Source organism: Pipistrellus hanaki (assembly GCF_964339955.1).
Source record: "Pipistrellus hanaki genome assembly, chromosome: 3".
NCBI classification, from domain to species: Eukaryota; Metazoa; Chordata; class Mammalia; order Chiroptera; family Vespertilionidae; genus Pipistrellus; species Pipistrellus hanaki.
The window spans coordinates 187,529,776-187,546,646 of record NC_140505.1 but is presented as its reverse complement, the minus strand read 5'-3'; the positions used below and the strand labels follow the sequence as shown (position 1 = coordinate 187,546,646).

Sequence of the window (16,871 nt, the reverse complement as noted above, 5' to 3'; positions counted from 1 at the left end):
GGGGGGCGGTTAAACCGCTGGCTCTCCCGAGCTCTCAGCCCAGGGCTCGGAGACGCGCCTGGAAAGCTGACCCCGGAAGCGGTTGTAGCGCCGGCGGTAGCGTCTCCGGTTGCCAGGGCGCCGCCCCGGAAGTAGTGGGCGGCGGCTGGACCCGCGGGGCGGCGGCGGCGGCTGGACCCTCGGAGCGGCGGCGGCGGCGGCGTCCTCTCCCGGCCCGGAGCGGGGCTGAGCGGGGCCTGGCACCGTGCGGCCGCCCTGCTCCGCGCCCCCGGCGCCGCCCGCGCTGCGCCCGCAGGTGAGGCCCCGGGACGGCGGGCGTGGCGGGCGCGGCGTGAGTGCGCATGCGCGAGCGGTGCGGGTGCCGCTCCCTCCGCCGCCGGGGGATGCTCGGGGGATGCCGGTCCTGCCGCGCCCTCCCTCCTCCTGCGGCGCCCGGTGCCGCTGGCCCGGTGGCGGTCCTCCGGTGGCTGTCCCGCAGGCTTCTTGCTCCTCGGCTCGCGCGGCCGCCTCTGTGGCTGCAGGCGGCATCCTGCTGAGCGCGGCGCGCCTGGGCGAGGGCTCAGGAGGCGGCTCCGGCTCTGCCCACCTCTGGGGGGTCCGGACCGGGCACCTCCCCTCCCGGTTTCCCTGTCAGTGCGAGGGCGTCGCCCACCTCATAGAGCAGCTGGGGCTTTTCAGGGGGTGCATCCTAGACGGAAAAGCATGGTGTCGTTGTGAGCCGTCTGTCTAGGGTGTGCAAACCAGCTCACCTCTTGGTTCTTTGTTGGGGAAACTTACTGAGCGCATTTCAGCGCGAGGCTGTGGGGCGCAAACCAGCCGCCCTGCCCTGCACCCAGAATCCCAGGCACGTCAACAGCTTCGTGGAGCATGGCCCTGGCTCCCGTGCCGGCAGGAGGTGGATAGTGGAAACACAGCTGCCATCGGAGTAATTTACGTTGTTATTTATTATCGTCTTTAAAGATGGCGCTTTTGGCCCTTGCCGGTGTGGTTCAGTGGGTCAGAGTCCTCCCGTGTACCCAGAGGTTGCTAATTAGATTCCTGCTCGGGGCACATGTCCAGGTTGGGGGGGGGTAGAGGTGTAGGGGGGTGTTGATCGTGGGTCAGGGCTCCTACAGTAGGCACCCAATCCATGTATGTGTCTCTCTCTCCCTTCCTCTTTCTCTAAAATCAGGAAAAAAAAATTAAAAATAATAAGTAAAGATGGTGCTTTTTCGTTGTCGAAGAAGGCCAGCTGGAAACGAATCCAGATGCCCTGGAGCCCTGGCCCCGCTGGGACCTGAGTGACAGTCAGTGAGGTCCAGGAGGGGGATGAGGCCGGCTCTGATTTTGGAAGGCTGGACCAGAAGAGGGAGGTGGGGCTTGCGGCACTCAGTGGAAACCAGCTCACCTCTTGGTCCCTGCTTCAGGCTGGCAAAGCTGTGGCATGTCGTGGGTGATTGTGCACAAGTTTCCCCTGTTCCCTCTTTTAAAAAAGATAAATTTTTATTGATTTCAGAGAGGAAGGGAGAGGGAGAGGGAGAGAGAGAAACATCAATGATGAGAGAGAATCCTTGATCGGCTGCCTCCTGCACACCCTCTCCTGGGGATTGTACTGGGGATGGAGCTTGCAACTTGGGCATATGCCCTTGACCAGAATCGAACCCGGGACCCTTTAGTCCGCAGGCTAATGCTCTCTCCACTGAGCCAAACCGGCTAGGGCTAGACCCGTTCCCTTTAAACAAGGGGCTCCAGTGCCCAAGCATCTCCTGAGCGCTTAGGACGCATTGCTGGGTCCCTTCCCCAAAGTCTGACCTGGTGCATCATGGGGTGGCGGGGCGTCAAGGATGTGCATTTCTAACGAGCTCCCAGCACGCCCAGGCTGACCTGTCAGCACAGGATGCTCCTGCTGGGCGGCGGCGGGGCCAGCCCTCTGCGCTCAGAGCAGCCGGGTGCCCCTCGGTCTGTGCTGTGCACCTCTCACTGCGTGTTCATCTCTCTTAGGCCAGAACCCCAGGGAGGGCCCGTGACAGTGCCGAGAAACTGAGTCCGTGCTGGCTCCGTGAGAACCGATGGTGAGTCCAGCCCAGTGTCCTCCCCGATAGCGGGACCAGGGGGCCGGGAAGACACCCACCTTCTCGGAGGCCCATTTCCTGCTGCTGAAGCACAGCACTCGCCTTGGTGATCCCCGTTGGCGCCCTCACTAACGAGGCGGGGCCGGCAGGTGGTTGGGATGTGTGTGCTGCCTGGGGGCGGGGGTGGACGGGGATGGAGAGATTCTCACCTGAAACCCTGCTGCAGCTGCAGCTGAGCATTGATTGATGGCTGATTGATGGCTGATTATGCCTTTATTTCCTACTCGACCGGGACTTCTCCGTTTTGGCGACAGTTGACATGTGAGCGGGAAGCTGGTTGCGGGGGCCGGCCTGTACGTTGTGGGGTGAGGGCAGCATCCGGCCTCTCTCACTCGATGCCGGAAGCCTTCCCGCCCCCAGTTGTGACAAACCAAACTCCTCTGGACACTGCCCGGTGTCCGCGGGGCTGCAGGCCCCCGGCTGGGCCCGCCGAGGGGGCTGAGCCTGGGGCATCTCAGGTCCGGTGTCCGGGGATGGCTGCCGGCCCGCAGCCCTGAGGCGTCCTCTCCCGCAGGATCATGGCGGGAAAGGTGAAGTGGGTCACCGACATCGAGAAGTCCGTGCTGATCAATAACTTTGAGAAGCGGGGATGGGTGCAGGTGACGGAGAGCGAGGACTGGAACTTCTACTGGTGAGTGCGGAGCGGGGCCCAGCGGCCAGCCAGGTCCCAGCCGGGGGGCCCCGTCCCAGCCGGGGGGCCCCGTCCCAGCCGGGAGGCCAGGGTCACAGCCGGGGGGCCAGGGTCACAGCCGGGGGGCCCGGTCCCAGCCGGGGAGCCCGAGTTCGGCGGAGCTGTCTGTCAGTCCCGGCCTCCTCGCCAGGCGCTTCAGGGCCCACGGTCCTGCTTGCCAGGCAGCAGAGGGGGGCCCCCACTGCGAGGGTTTGGGTGGAAAACCAGAGCCCTGCCCTGGCTGGTGTTGCTCAGTGGATAGAGTGTCGGCCTGTGGATTAAGGGGTCCCAGGTTCGATTCCGGCCAAGGGCACATGCCCGGGTTGTGCATTTGATCCTCAGTGTGGGGTGTACGGGAGGCAGCCAATCAATGTTTCTCTCTCATCATTGATGTTTCTTTCTCTCTATCCCTTTCCTTTCCTCTCTAAAATAAATTTAAAAAAAAATAAAAAATATATGTATATTAAAAAACAAACTAACAAACCCAGAGCCCTCCCCTCCCTGGGTAGTTTCTCACAGTCAGCGCCCAGGGGTGGGGTGGGGGTCACAGGAGGGCCCTGTGGGAGCCGTCCCGGACTTCCATCTGCTTCCCTCTCCGATGGCCAGAGGGCGCTACTGGCCTAGGTTACCCCCTCCCCCAAGGTGAGTCAGTCCCAGGATGTGGCATCGGGCGCTGTCCTGGCTCTCCCCTTCTCCGCCGCCTCGGCTGAGGCCCTGCCCCCCTCGGTCCGGGCCTGCTCCCCCCTCAGCGGTGACAGCTCCCTGCTCGGACAGCCCCTCTGGCAGGTGACCCTCGGCAGACCCGGTCCAGAGCCCGTGAGTCCCTGAGGTGGGGGCTCCCCAGGGTCTCTGGGGCTTTTCACCCTGCACATCCCCCTCAGGACCCCCTCTCCCTGCTGCTGCCTGTTCTGTCAGCCTCTTCCCTTCTCCTCGGTCCTCCACCCCGTGCGTGGGCGGCACGTTGTCCTGTCATTCTGCTGCTGCACCTGTGCGCGCTGTGCTTAGCCCCCTCTCGGGTGGCTGGGGCTGTGGAGCATCGTCCCACGCTCCAAAGGGTCACCGGTTCAGTTCCCGGTCCGGGCACATGCCCAGGTTGCGGGCTCGATCCCCATGAGGGCCTTGTAGGAGGCAGCCGATCAGTGTTCCTCACGTCAACGTTTCTCTCTCTCTCCTCCTCTCCCTCTCCTTCTTCTTCTCTCCCTCTCAAATCAATTTTTAAAAAAGAGAGAGACGTTTGCATGTGGAAATATGTCTGCCCCTCCTTCCTTTGGGAGCAGGAATAGCTCCATAACATGCTTCATGAGAGGAGTTCTCAGGGCTGCCAGCCTTACAGGAGAGGTTGAGTAGTAATATATTTCTCCTACATAAAAAAAAAAAAAAGAGAGAGAGAGAGAGAGAGAGAGAGAGAGAGAGAGAGAGAGAGAGGGAGAGGCGTGAGAAGGAGAACAACTGATCAGAAGGCCCGGCCCTTATTTGCACGAGCTGTAAAAATATATCGGACGATTCGGGAAGTTGGGGCGCTAGTTTGATATTTGGTGATATTCGGGAATTACTGCTGCTTTTTCCAGTTGTGGTAACAGAATAACATAGGACATTGGGTAATAGAAAAGGGAGTCCTTGGCTGCCAGAGGTTCCTGCAGGAGCATTTTGTTTGTTTTTTGTTTGTTTTATATATTTTTATTGATTTTAGAGAGGAAGGGAGAGGGAGAGAGAGAATCATTGATTGGCTGCCTTCTGCACACCCCCTCCTGGGGTTTGAGCCCGCAACCTGGCCATGTGCCCTTGACTGGAATCGAACCTGGGACCCTTCAGTCCGCAGGCTGACTCTATCCACTGAGCCACACCAGCTAGGGCTGCAGGAGCATTTGGGATGAAATGTTATGATGTTTGGGAATTGCTGCAGAACAAGCCAGTGCTGTCAACTATAATTAGAAAATAAATAAAGAAAACAGAACAGCAGGCGTGTGTGGGGCGTGGGTGGGGCACAGAGGAAACCAGGCTGGCGGGCGGTGACAGCCGTGGGCTGGGTCGTGGGTTCTGTTACACATTTCTCTCTGCTTTCGTAGACGGTTGACTGTTACTGTAATAAAAAGTAAAAAAAAAAAAAATCTTATTCTAATGGTCTTGGGTCTCCAGACCCCTCTTAGGTGGTACCCTGGGGTGGGGGCGGGGGCGGGGACCACACAGCGAGAGGCCACCAGCTGCCTTTTTGTGACTCTGGACCCCTTGTGGGTGCCAGCCCTCCCGTTCTTCCTGCTCTTTCCCTGCCTGGGGCTGGTGAGGGCGCGGAGGGTGGCAGGACCCTGGCCTTCTTCTCTCCCTCCTCCTCTCCCTCCTTCTCTTCTTCTTCCTCTCCCTCCTCCTCTCCCTCCTCCTCTCCCTCCAAGGGGGCGGCCCGGGTGAATGCTGACTTGGTCTGGAATAACCTCTGGGGTTTGGGTCTAAGGGCTCCCTGTCCTTCTGACTGTGGGTGCAAATATTGTGTAAATGACTTTCCTGACTACAGAGCTGATTATTGTCATCAATAATCAATGTTATCATTAATCAGTAAGCAATTATGGAGCACCTACTGTGTGCCAGAGAATGACAGCGTTCAGGGCACAGTCTAAAAAGCTCCTGCCTCACACAGGTCATGCCACAGCCAGTCACTGGGCACGCTCCCTGTCCACCGTGGCCGTGGCCGTGGCCGTGGCCGTGGCCGTGGGCTGTGGCCTGGCTCCGGCGCTGCGGGGCGGGGGGGCAGGTAAGGGCTTCACTGAGACCCCCTCCGTGTGGACAGATGTGAGCTCCTCTCCACACGCCCCTCGCGCTCCCCTCTTAGGATGAGCGTGCAGACCATCCGAAACGTGTTCAGCGTGGAAACGGGCTACCGGCTCTCAGACGACCAGATAGTCAACCACTTTCCCAACCACTACGAGCTGACGCGGAAGGACCTGATGGTGAAGAACATTAAGCGATACCGGAAGGAGCTGGAGAAGGAGGGGAGCCCCCTGGCCGAGAAGGACGAGAACGGGAAATACCTCTACCTGGGTGTGTGCCTCCCCGGCCTCAGGCCACATGTAACAGCGGGGTCTGCTCACCGCGCTGCACAGGCATCGGGTGACCTGCTGGCTCTGACGGGGGGGCGGTGGCGGGGGGGGGGGGGTGGAAGGGGGAGAGGAGTGTGGGTGCAAGTTGGGCCGGGCACCTCTTTGGATCCGGTGTTTCTAGGGGGGGATGTGTGTGCTCAGTTTCACCTCTGAGTGAGGCCTGGGGAGGGCTGTGTGAGGGAGGGAATGTCCGCGGTGCTCGGCACGCGTGACCACTTCCTGAGCTACAAACGCCACCCCCAGCGACACCAGGAGCGCACAGCCTGTCCTGTCGGGGGGTGAAGCTGGGCTGTGGGATCGTCCACAGCAGTCTGGGCTCCATCATGAAGGTGTCCTCTGGGCCTCAGTCTCCTCATCTGATAAATGGGAACGCCGTGGTCCCTAGCTCAGGGTGCCGTGGTGAACGCTAGCAGATGGCACAGGCTTATAACACGCTTCGCACACGGGTGTAGCGGCGCGTGTTACTGTGCAGCCCTGAGCGCAGACGCCCTCTGTCTGCGGGTTCCGGGCTGGACGGGCGGGGGCGGGACACAGGCCCCCGGAAGGCAGTGGCCGCTGCGGGTTGGCTCACCGGCCCCCTCTGCCCTCCCTCAGACTTCGTCCCGGTCACCTACATGCTGCCCGCCGACTACAACCTGTTCGTGGAGGAGTTCCGGAAGAGCCCGTCCAGCACGTGGATCATGAAGCCGTGCGGCAAGGCCCAGGGCAAGGGCATCTTCCTCATCAACAAGCTCTCGCAGATCAAGAAGTGGTCGCGGGACAGCAAGACGTCCTCGTGAGTGGGCAGCGTCCATCTGTCTGTCCGTCCGTCCGTCCGCCGGCCACGGGCTGGCTGTTGCGGGAGGGCATCCTTTGTCCGGGGGTGTCATTCAGCGTAGACTCTCCCCGGGGTTGGGGGCGTGTGTGCAGAGGGAACGGTGTGAGCCCAGCGGGAGCCACAGAGCCGGAGCCTGTGTTCCCGAGGTTGGGAGACCTGCCCAGTCACAGTGTGTATGTTTTTATAATACATTTTTATTGATGTCAGAGAGGAAGGGAGAGGGAGAGAGAGAGGAACATCCATGATGAGAGAGAATCATTGATGGGCTGCTTCCTGCATGCCCCACACTGGGGATCGAGCCTGCAACCTGGGCCTGTGCCCTTGATGGGAATCGAACTTGGGACCCTTCAATTCGCGGGCCAAGCTCTATCCACTGAGCCAATCGGCGAGGGCAGTGGTCAGCAAACCGCAGCTCTCGAGCCTCGGTTTGCCGCTCTGTTGACTAATGAGTTTGCCGACCGTTGGACTGGACTAAATGGTACCGTGTAGTTGGGAGCTGTGAGGATTAGGCAATCGTGGCATATTGTGTGCAAAGAGGTAAAAGGTAGATTATGACAGTGGTTGGCAAACTCATTAGTCAACAGAGCCGCAAACCGTGGCTCTTAGCTGCATGTGGCTCAAGATCCGAGGTTTGCCAACCACTGGACTAGGGTGCTTTTTAAAAATATATATTTTTGTTGACTTCAGAGAGGAAGGGAGAGGGAGAGGGAGAGAGAGAGATAGAAACATCCATGTCGAGAGAGAATCCTGCACACCCCACAGTGAAAATTGAGCCCATAACCAGGCGTGTGCCCTGACCGGGAGTTGAACCCTGATCTCCTGGTTCATAGGTTGATGCTCACCCACTGCGCCATGCCGGCCGGGCCAGTCACAGTGTTTCTGAGGCAGCAGAGCCTCTGCTCAGGGCCTGGGACTGACGGACTGACACCTGCTGTCCAGCACATAGTGTGTGCAGACCCGTAGGCTCCTCCCCGGGTCAGTGAGGGCCCCGACGGCCTCCCTCACAGGTGGGGGGGGACCGGCTAGTCTGCACCTGAACCGGAGCGCCGTCGGTGCGAGGGGCTGTATGAGGTCAGGCCCAGCCTCCTCCCTGGGAGGGGGTCTCCTGGGAACAGAGTCCAGGGCATGTGGTCCCGGGCTCGCTCTGCCTCCGGGAGGCCCTCCACTGCTGTCCTGTGAGCCTTTCCCGGGGAGACCCCAGGACTGGCGCTTACGTCTGTGACAGGTGGCCAGCCCCGGAGGGCCAGCCCTGGAGCGCTGCCCTGGGCTCCCCGCAGCTGCCGCCGCCCCTGGGCCCGGCCCGGGCTCCTCGGACAGCGGACAGCATCTCCCCACCTCACTGAGGAGAGGCGGGGCTGGCTACCTGCCCTCTGAGGGCGCCTTCGGCCTCCGCGTCTAATCCGGCCTCCTCCTCCTCGGCAGGTTCGTGTCCCAGTCCACGAAGGAGGCCTACGTGATCTCCCTCTACATCAGCAACCCGCTGCTGATCGGCGGCAGGAAGTTCGACCTGCGCCTGTACGTCCTCGTGTCCACCTACCGCCCGCTGCGCTGCTACATGTAAGGCCGCCCGCCCGCCTCCGGGGGGAGCTGTGGGCGCGGTGTGTGCTCCCCGGCGCCGGGGTGAGGGCTGGTGAGGCGCTCGGTGCCCGGCGCCCGCGAGGGTGCGCGTTGAGGGCAGTGATGACCCTCGATGCCCACGCGAGGCCCGCGGATAAAAAGCAGCTCACGGCGCCTCGGGGAGAAGCCGGGCGCAGGCCGCGCCGTATCGCTCTGTTCACGGGAAGTGCCCAGAGCGGGCAGATCTTCGGACGGAACGTAGAGGGTGTTTGCCCAGCTCGGGGGGTGGGGGCGCTGCCAGGGGCCACGGGGTGTCGTTTGGGGGGATGCGAATGTTGAGGAGTGGATTGCGGTGAGGGTCACAGCTCTGGATCTGCCAGAGCCCTGGAATCCAATTCTTATTGGGGTGAGGTAGCTGTATATGTGACCGACATGTCGATAAAGCTGTTTTAAAAAACGAAGCATTAAAGCAACACACTGCTTTTATTTTATTTTTTAAAATATATTTTATTGAGGAAGGGAGAGGGATAGAGAGCTAGAAACATCGATGAGAGAATCATCGATCAGCTGCCTCCTGCACACCCCCCACTGGGGATGTGCCTACATCCGAGGCACATGCCCTTGACTGGAATCGAACCCGGGACCTTTCAGTCCGCAGGCTGTCGCTCCATCCACGGAGCCACACCTGCCAGGGCCAACACACTGCTTTAAAGGTGGAAAACAAGACCCACAGCTCCGTGTGTAGAGCTTCCTGAGTTCTCCTCCGAGCCCTGACAGACCCGCCCCCCACGCAGGTACAAGCTCGGCTTCTGCCGCTTCTGCACGGTCAAGTACACGCCCAGCACCAGTGAGCTGGACAACATGTTCGTCCACCTCACCAACGTGGCCATCCAGAAGCACGGGGTGAGTGTCCTTTCCCGCGAGCCGGAGGAAGCAGAGCGATTCTGTGCGTTTGTTTTCCCCCCCAAAAAATATAATAAATTTTTATTTACTTCAGAGAGGAAGGGAGAGGGAGAGAGAGACACACACATCAATGATAAGAGAGAATCATTGATCGGCTGCCTCCCGAATGCCCCCACTGGGGATCCAGCCCGCAACCCGGGCATGTGCCCTTGACCGGAATCGAACCCGGGACCCTTCAGTCCGCAGGCCGATGCTCTGTCCACTGGGCCACACCAGCCAGGGCTGAAGGTTCTTTCTTTCCCTGTTTCAGCAGGAGAGGGAGGGGTGGGTATGGGGCCTGGCAAGGTGTCCTGGCATCGACACAGGTGGGAGCCCTGAGCTCCGGTATGGCCGTCCTGCCATCAGCCCCGGTGGGGGAGGGGCACGGGGACTCAGGAAGCCAGTGTCAGTTCTGTGACCTCAGGCAGTGGGACTCTCAGCCTTGGTTTCTCCAGTTGTAAAGGCTAGCACAGGCCAATAAACAAGGTTTAAGTTTAAGTGGGCTACAAAAAAACAAAACACAAGCTTCAGTGTCATAGAAACGTGGGTTTATCTCGGGAAGTATGGTGTAAAGTAGAACAAGAGCCATGAGGAAATCCGTGTTTTCCTACACACTGTTACATTGGCTGCGCTGCAAAAACATTCATGTGGGCGGCCCGCAGCCCGCCAGCAGCGAGTTTGACATGCTTGCCTTGGAGGGTCGTTAGGAGAATCACACGAGAGCACCCGCCCTCAGCCGTTCATCTGTCCAACACATACCCGCTGCGCGCCATCTGGCTGGTCCATGCTCAGTGCGGGCAGTCCCACCCTGGCTCCTCCTCACGGGGCCGGGGCCTGTCGGGGGACAGTCCTCAGATGGCGTCACCGCGGGGCAGGCAGCCGCAGCCTGAGGGCGTGCTCGGGGGGAGCGTGGGTGGCGGGTTCCTTTGTCCCTGCGGTCAGAGAGGCTCCCGTGGGGGGGATGGTGCGGAGGCGGCCCAGGGGGAGGTGGGCAGAGAGCCTCGGAGCAGCGGGCACGGCACGTGCCAAGGCCCTGTGGCAGGAGGGAGCGTTGTAGGAGGGGGAAGGAGTCGGCGTGGCTGGAGCCCCTGGCGTGGGTGGCGAGGTGAGAGGTGCCTTGGTCTTGGGTGGCAGGGGGGTGGGTGGGAGCATGTACCACAGGGGTCTTCAAACTTTTTAAAGTGGGGGCCAGATCACGGTCCCTCAGAGAGCTGGAGGGCCGGACTATATGAACTACTAATTCCTACTGTAACACCTCGGCTGCGCTCACTGCCCAAAAAACCTGGCGGGCAGGATCAGACTCCTCTGCGGGCCGCATGTGGCCCGCGGGCCGTAGTTTGAAGACCCCTGTACCACAAGGTGTAAGTGGTTAATTGTAAGGACGTCCCAGAGCGGAGTATTTCAATGTTAATCAGCTTAACAATAACCCACAACCTTCGGACCAACTCAGAGCGGAGTATTTCAAAAGCGTGCACACAGGAGGCCCAGGTCCCGGGGCAGGGCCGCCTGGAGGAGGCAGGGCCGCCTGGAGGAGGCAGGGCCGCCTGGAGGAGGCAGGGCCGCCTGGAGGAGGCAGGGCCGCCTGGAGGAGGCAGGGCCGCCTGGAGGAGGCAGGGCCGCCTGGAGGAGGCAGGGCCGCCTGGAGGAGGCAGGGCCGCCTGGAGGAGGCAGGGCCTGAGGCTCCGCCCTCTCCCGTGGCCAGGAGGACTACAACCACATCCACGGGGGCAAGTGGACCGTGAGCAACCTGCGGCTGTACCTGGAGAGCACCCGCGGCAAGGAGGTGACCGGCAAGCTGTTCGACGAGATCCACTGGGTCATCGTGCAGTCGCTGAAGGCCGTGGCCGTGAGCGGGGGGGCCGGGGGCGGGGCCGGGGGCGGGCAGGGCGGAGCGCGGGGGCTTGGGAGCTGGTGACCTTGTGCTTTGCTACAAACACCTGTTTTTAGGGTCTCGCCTCCTCCTCACCTGCTCGGGGCAGAGGCAGGTTCCGGAAGGGGGCACTTCCGTTGGGCTGCCCACGTGCGCCTGGAGCGGCTCTGCCGTGGCCGTGGGCCTGGCCGGTGCCTGGTGTCACCAGCTCTCCTGGCCGCTGAGTCCAGAGGGATGTCTTGGAGAAGCTGAGGTTCTGGAGGGGCTTCCAGCAAACTCCTTGTTCTTAGGCGTTTGCTTTGCCATCTCGTAGGTGCTTAGGGCTGAAGGGAGCCGACCGCTGTCTTTCTTCCCTTTTCTCTTTTCTTTTTTTTCCAGAGAGGAGGGGAGAGGGAGGAAGAGATAGAAACATCAGTGATGAGAGAACCATTGATCGGCTGCCTCCTGCATGCCCCCCACAGTAGGGGTTGAGCCCACACCCAGCATGTGCCCTGACCGGGGATGAACCCTGACCTCCAGGTTCATAGGTCAGCACCCTCCCTGCTCTCTCTGCAGCCCGTGATGAACAACGACAAGCACTGCTTCGAGTGCTACGGCTACGACATCATCATCGACGGCCGGCTGAAGCCCTGGCTGATCGAGGTAACGCGGGCGGGCGGGAGCCTGCTCCCCCCTCCCCCCCTGCTCCCCCATTACCCCCCTCCACCACTCCCCTCCCCCTCCACCACTCCCCACGCTGCCCGCCTCCGGCTCCGCTGACCCACCTGACGGCCAGGCCGCCGGCAGGGCTGGGGCGTCTGAGGAGGTTGTGAGTGTAACGGGGACAGGTGACCAGGTGTGTCTGTTTGCTGATGGTGGGAATGAGCCCGTCTGGGTCTGCCTTCCGGGGGGCCCAGCTCACAGACGGGCTCAGTGCCGGTATGGCCCCGCCATCCGGATGCTTCCGGATGAGTCCTCGCTCGGAGGCCCCGCCTGCCCTCCTGTGGGACGGCGCCCCCTGCTGGAAAGGAGCTCGCAGAGCCGGGCCCTTGGGAAGTGGCGGCACACCGTTCAGAGAGGAGGAACCTCACTGAGGATGTGCTTTTTATTGATTTTAGAGAGGAGTGGGGAGAGAGAGAGACATGGATCGGTGGCCTCCCATACACATCCCGACCGGGGTCACACCTGCAGCCTGGGTGTGTGCCCGCCCAGGCATCGCACCACGGCCATGGGGTGCAGGGCCCGGCTCACCGGCTGAGCCCCCCAGCAGGGCCTGCTTCCGTCTCACACGAGGGACGGAGTGGCAGTCCGCTCCCTGGGTGAGCTGGGACCCTCGCTGAGAGGATCACTCGAGCAGCAGCATGCTCATCCTGGCATGTTCCTGGTAGTCACGGTGCCATGCTGTGCGGGCAGCCGTTCCCGAGCACCGGACACCCCCCTCCTCCCACGCACTCTGGTGCCCTGCTGGCAGCGCAGTTTGGGAGTCACCTGAACAGCTTGTGTGTCTGCTGCCCCTGCTCCCCAAGGTCACCGCGACCTCTGCTCCCCAAGGTCACCGTGACCTCTGCCCCCAAGGCCACCGTGACCTCTGCTCCCCAAGGTCACCATAGCTGTGCCTGACGTGAGAGTCGGGGTGACTGAGGGCCTGTGGGGTTTTGTGATGTTGCTCAACTCCTCAGAGGCCTGTGGGGCTGACCTCCCACCTGTCGGAGGGGTTCCTGTTTGGGCCGGAATGTTGCTTTGTGGGTTCACTCTGTTAGCAAAGCGGGGCCGTTACCATGGACTGAACCCCACAGCGCGGCTTGTTCACGGTCATTCGGTTCACGACCCGGCCAAGCTCTGGGCGGCTCGGCTCTGAGGACAGCGCCGCTCACAGGTCAGCACTGAGGTCTTCGTGGTACCTGCTGACTTCCAAGTCTTATTTGTGTGATGACTGATGTGTAGATCAGAATCCTAATCCTGCCTTTAAGGGTCATTTATGTTTCATCTAACAGCTAATCAAGGTAGGTAACAGCCCAGGCTGGTGTGCTCAGTGGTTAGCGTATCAGCCCGCACACCAAAGGGTCACAAGTCAAGGGCATGCATGCAGGAGGCAGTAGAAAGATGTGTACCTCTCACATTGATGTTCCCCTCTTTCTCTCTCCCCCCCTCCTCCACTCTGTCTGAAAAGCAATGGAGGCAGTGTCCTCAGGTGTGTATTACACAAGAAGCAGAGCACACAGCACTTCCTCTGAAGGCGCCTGGAGACCTGGCTGCTCACGGCAGGAGGCACAGCCGGGCCTGCAGGCCAGCAGCAGTGCTCCCTGCCGCCCTGCCCGCTCATGCTCCGAAGGAGGAGGTGCGCAGTGAGGGACGCGGCTCTCTCCTCTCGCAGGTTAACGCGTCTCCGTCTCTCACCTCCAGCACCGCCAACGACCGGATCCTTAAGTACAACCTGATCAACGACACCCTCAACATCGCCGTCCCCAACGGCGAGATCCCGGACTGCAAATGGAACAAGTGCCCGCCCAAGGAGGTGCTGGGCAATTACGAAGTTCTGTGAGTGTGCCGGTGCCCGTGCCTTCGTCCTGGTGTCTCAGACCGAGGGCCGCGGGGCCAGCTCGGACTGTGTGGCTCTGCGTGGGCCGTCTGCGTTGGTCAGCGACGTGGTGGGACAGGCCACTTGGTAGCAGAGAAGAGCCGACCATGGCATGGCCTTGGTGTAATGAATGCTAACACAGCTCTAGCCACACGCCTGGCACCTGGCACCCCGTCGCTGTCTGCGGTGTGCTAGCCGTGCCCGCCCCGCGGATGCTGCGTGTGAGGCATTCCCAGCCCCTCTCCTCACTCCCCGCCCCTCAGTCCTGTTCCCTCTGGGAATTCCATCGGTGGCCTGGGTCACGTCAGCGGCAGGCCGGCCGCTGCAGCGAGCCAGGAAGGCTGCGCCCTGTGCCGGTCTCTGGGCTGCCAGACCCGGGGAGGGCGGGCTGGTCCGGGCGGCTGGGGCGTGCCGGGCTGCAGCCCAGCGGCCCTGCCCTGAGCGTCTCCCTCCCCGCGCAGGTACGACGAGGAGCTGGCGCAGGGCGACGGGGCGGAGCGTGAGCTGAGGAGCCGCTCGGGCCAGCCGCCCGGGCCCCGCGGGATCCGGTCGAGAGACTCGGGGCGGTCCGCCCTCACCACCTGGAAGTGACCACGGTCAGGGGAGACCCAGCCCGACCGGCTCCCGGCCCCCGGCCTCACCAAAACCTATTTTGAAATTTCCTTTTTCTAGAACTTTTTTCCTTTCCCGAGCCTGTGAATGCTTCTGAATAAAGACGTTTCTTTGGAAGGTTAAGGAGTCTGCTCCTAGAAAAAACTCCATTCTCCTTTGCTCTCACACCAGCTTCTGAGCAGTCTGTTCCCTGGGGCCCTGGTCCTGCGAGGGATTCCGTGCTGACCCTGTCGGCCTGCAGGTGGCGCCAGGGCACACAGCCCCACAGCGCAGCCCCCTCTGCCTTCAGAGGCCAGTCCCCCCGCGGGCTGTCACCTGAGCTCCGGACCCTCCGAGGCTGGGTTACTCCGTCAGAGCTTCCGGAGCTCAGGGACAGCTGGTGGTTACACAGCAGCGGTTCTCGGCCTTTCCCATGGTCTCAGGTGACCCTGCTAGCGGTTCTCAAGCTGTGGGGATGTCGCGACCCACAGGCTGAGAACCGCTGCTGTAGAGCCTAAGCCCATCGGAAAACAGATATTTACATTGCGATTCATAACAGTAGCAAAATCACAGCCATGAAGCAGCAACAAAGATATGTCATGGCTGGGGTCTGCACCATGAGGAGCTGGATGAAAGGGTGGCGGCGTCAGGAAGGTGAGAACCACTGTCATAAAGGAAGCAGCTCGAGAACAGCGGGTGGCAGCGATGCCAAGCGCAAGGGATGGAGAGGCACGGGCGCCCAGGCCTCCCGGGCACCACGCCAGGCCCTCCCCGTGCTCGGTGCCCAGGAGCTCTCCGAGCCCGCTGTTCCCGTCCGTGGTTCGGGGTACATACAGAGGCCTCGCTACGTACTGTCGTCGATGCAGCGCTGGGCATTGGTGATCGAGTCTGCCTCTATTCCCCTCCCCCCAAAAGTGCCAACCCCTTCACCTCATGGTTGGTTTCCCTGGCAACTAGCTTCCCCTCCCCCCAGTGTGAGGCTGTCCTGAGCCCCCACTTGTCATTGATTAGCGCACGCCTTGCGGGTGACAGGAGCTTGTCCTGGTGCCAGACCCCGGCCCACCCCCGCGAACCAGGAGCAAAATCACCACCACGCCGGCGCGGGGCTCCGAGGAGGAGGTGACAGCTGTTAGGGCCACGTGCCCGGATCGGGGTGACGAGCAAACGTGTGTCTCTTCCTTTAAGTCACAGCATCTGCATTTCACTGGGGCTGGAAGAGGTGACTCCGATGTACTAGCTCCTTCTACAGGCAGCGATGGCTCAGGTGTGACGTAGCTTATTACAACGCACTCCCGTTTTAAACAATTTGCACTGAATTAAAAACAGAACTGAAGCCTGCGTATCTCACAGCCCTGCTGCTGCGGGAAGCGAGCGTTCTAACTTGAAGGCTGTTTGGTTCCGTGCCCTTTGCCTTTGGCTCCGCTGGAGACAGGAGCTGTGATTCCCGCAGACTGTGTCTGCAGAGGCCTCTGCCCGGGTGCTGGCAGGCGGCAGCGGGCCTGTGGCCTCCGCTCTGCGGGCACTGCTGGCCCCGGGCTTGCTGCAGAGGAGGCAGGCGCCGTGGACAGCCATCTGTGGCGACGGCTCTTTTCTTCTTTAATCCTCACCCAAAGATGTTTTCCCATGGATTTTAGAGAGAGGGAAAGACAGAAACATCGATGAGAGAGAAACACATCGACTGGTTGCCTCTTACACAGCCCTGACCAGGGCTGGGGCCAGGGAGGAGCCTGCAACCGAGGTGTATGCCCTTGACCGGAATCGAACCCGGGACCCTTCGGTCCACAGGCCGATGCTCTATCCACTGAGTCAGACCGGCCAGGGCCGCAGTGTTTCCAAAGCCTCCTGCCGCGGTGGCCTGCAGAAGAACACGGGAGGAGCCCTGGCTGGCCAGACAGAGTGACCGGTGCACCCCCTTAACCCGGGACAGCGTGAGCCTCAGGGAGAGCCCTCACGGAGTTCACACTGACCCGGCGGACTGAGCTCACTCATGTCTTCAAGTTCTACTTCCTCCCTGATGGTCAAAAAATACATTTTTATTAATTTCAGGGAGGAAGGGAGAGAGAAAAAGACATCAATGGTGAGAAATAATTAGTTGGCTGCCTCTTACCTGCCCCCAACGGGGGTGGAGCCTGCAAACTGGATGGATGCTCTGACTGGGAATGCACCTGAGACCTCCTGGTTCAATAGGCTGACGCTCACCCACTGAGCCACACTGGCCGGGCAGACCGTCTGTTTTTCTGTGATGATGTTAGCAATGGGTTTTTATTCTCAGATCCTTACGCTGAGACCATACTTCAGACAGGTCTTTCCCCTACCCGTGTGTGAACACATGTCACATTTACATGTTGTATCGTGTGTGCATATGTGCTCACATATGGTTTAATGCTTCACTGACAGAAAAGGTCCTTTTTTAAAAAAAATTTTTAGAGAGAGGGGAAGGGGAAGAGAGAGAGAGAGATTGCTGATTGCGGCCTCCCACACACCCCTTACTGGGGATTGAACCCCACAATTTGGGCACGTGCCCTGACTGGGAATTAACCCAGCGACCTCTTGGTGCACGGGTCAGCACTCAGCCACTGAGCCACACCAAAACCAAATAAGTCAAACATGGGGAGGAAGTTGTCTGCTTTATTCACGTTGAGCCTCGGCTTGTTCCAGCGCACCGGT

At 60.8% G+C, this 16,871-nt stretch overlaps 2 protein-coding genes across 2 annotated transcripts in view; both read left to right on the top strand.

Annotated features, from left to right (window-relative positions):
• Positions 1–8,970, top strand: part of PARVB (parvin beta) — a 303,345-nt gene extending 294,375 nt beyond the window's left edge. Inside the window, 1 exon segment of the mRNA XM_084878186.1 lies at positions 8,912–8,970. Within this exon segment, the coding sequence (XP_084734312.1) occupies positions 8,912–8,955 (44 nt within the window). The 3' untranslated portion in view covers positions 8,956–8,970.
• Positions 133–14,348, top strand: TTLL1 (TTL family tubulin polyglutamylase complex subunit L1). Its single transcript, XM_084878164.1, has 11 exons — positions 133–295; positions 1,981–2,051; positions 2,626–2,742; positions 5,603–5,811; positions 6,465–6,645; positions 8,110–8,244; positions 9,039–9,147; positions 10,889–11,032; positions 11,612–11,698; positions 13,410–13,573; positions 14,075–14,348. Exons 3-11 carry the CDS (start codon positions 2,630–2,632, stop codon positions 14,202–14,204), a joined length of 1,272 nt encoding a protein of 423 aa, XP_084734290.1. The 5' UTR covers positions 133–295; positions 1,981–2,051; positions 2,626–2,629; the 3' UTR covers positions 14,205–14,348.
• The last annotated feature ends 2,523 nt before the right edge of the window (positions 14,349–16,871 follow it).

What these genes read in the sequence shown, in the direction of transcription:
- TTLL1 (XM_084878164.1), top strand. Translation starts at nt 2,630, where the DNA reads ATGGCGGGAAAGGTGAAGTGGGTCACCGACATCGAGAAGTCCGTGCTG. An exon ending in CGGGAAATACCTCTACCTGG is followed by an intron (nt 5,812 to 6,464) that starts GTGTGTGCCTCC and finishes GCCCTCCCTCAG; the next exon opens with ACTTCGTCCCGGTCACCTAC. An exon ending in AGTCGCTGAAGGCCGTGGCC is followed by an intron (nt 11,033 to 11,611) that starts GTGAGCGGGGGG and finishes CTCTCTCTGCAG; the next exon opens with CCCGTGATGAACAACGACAA.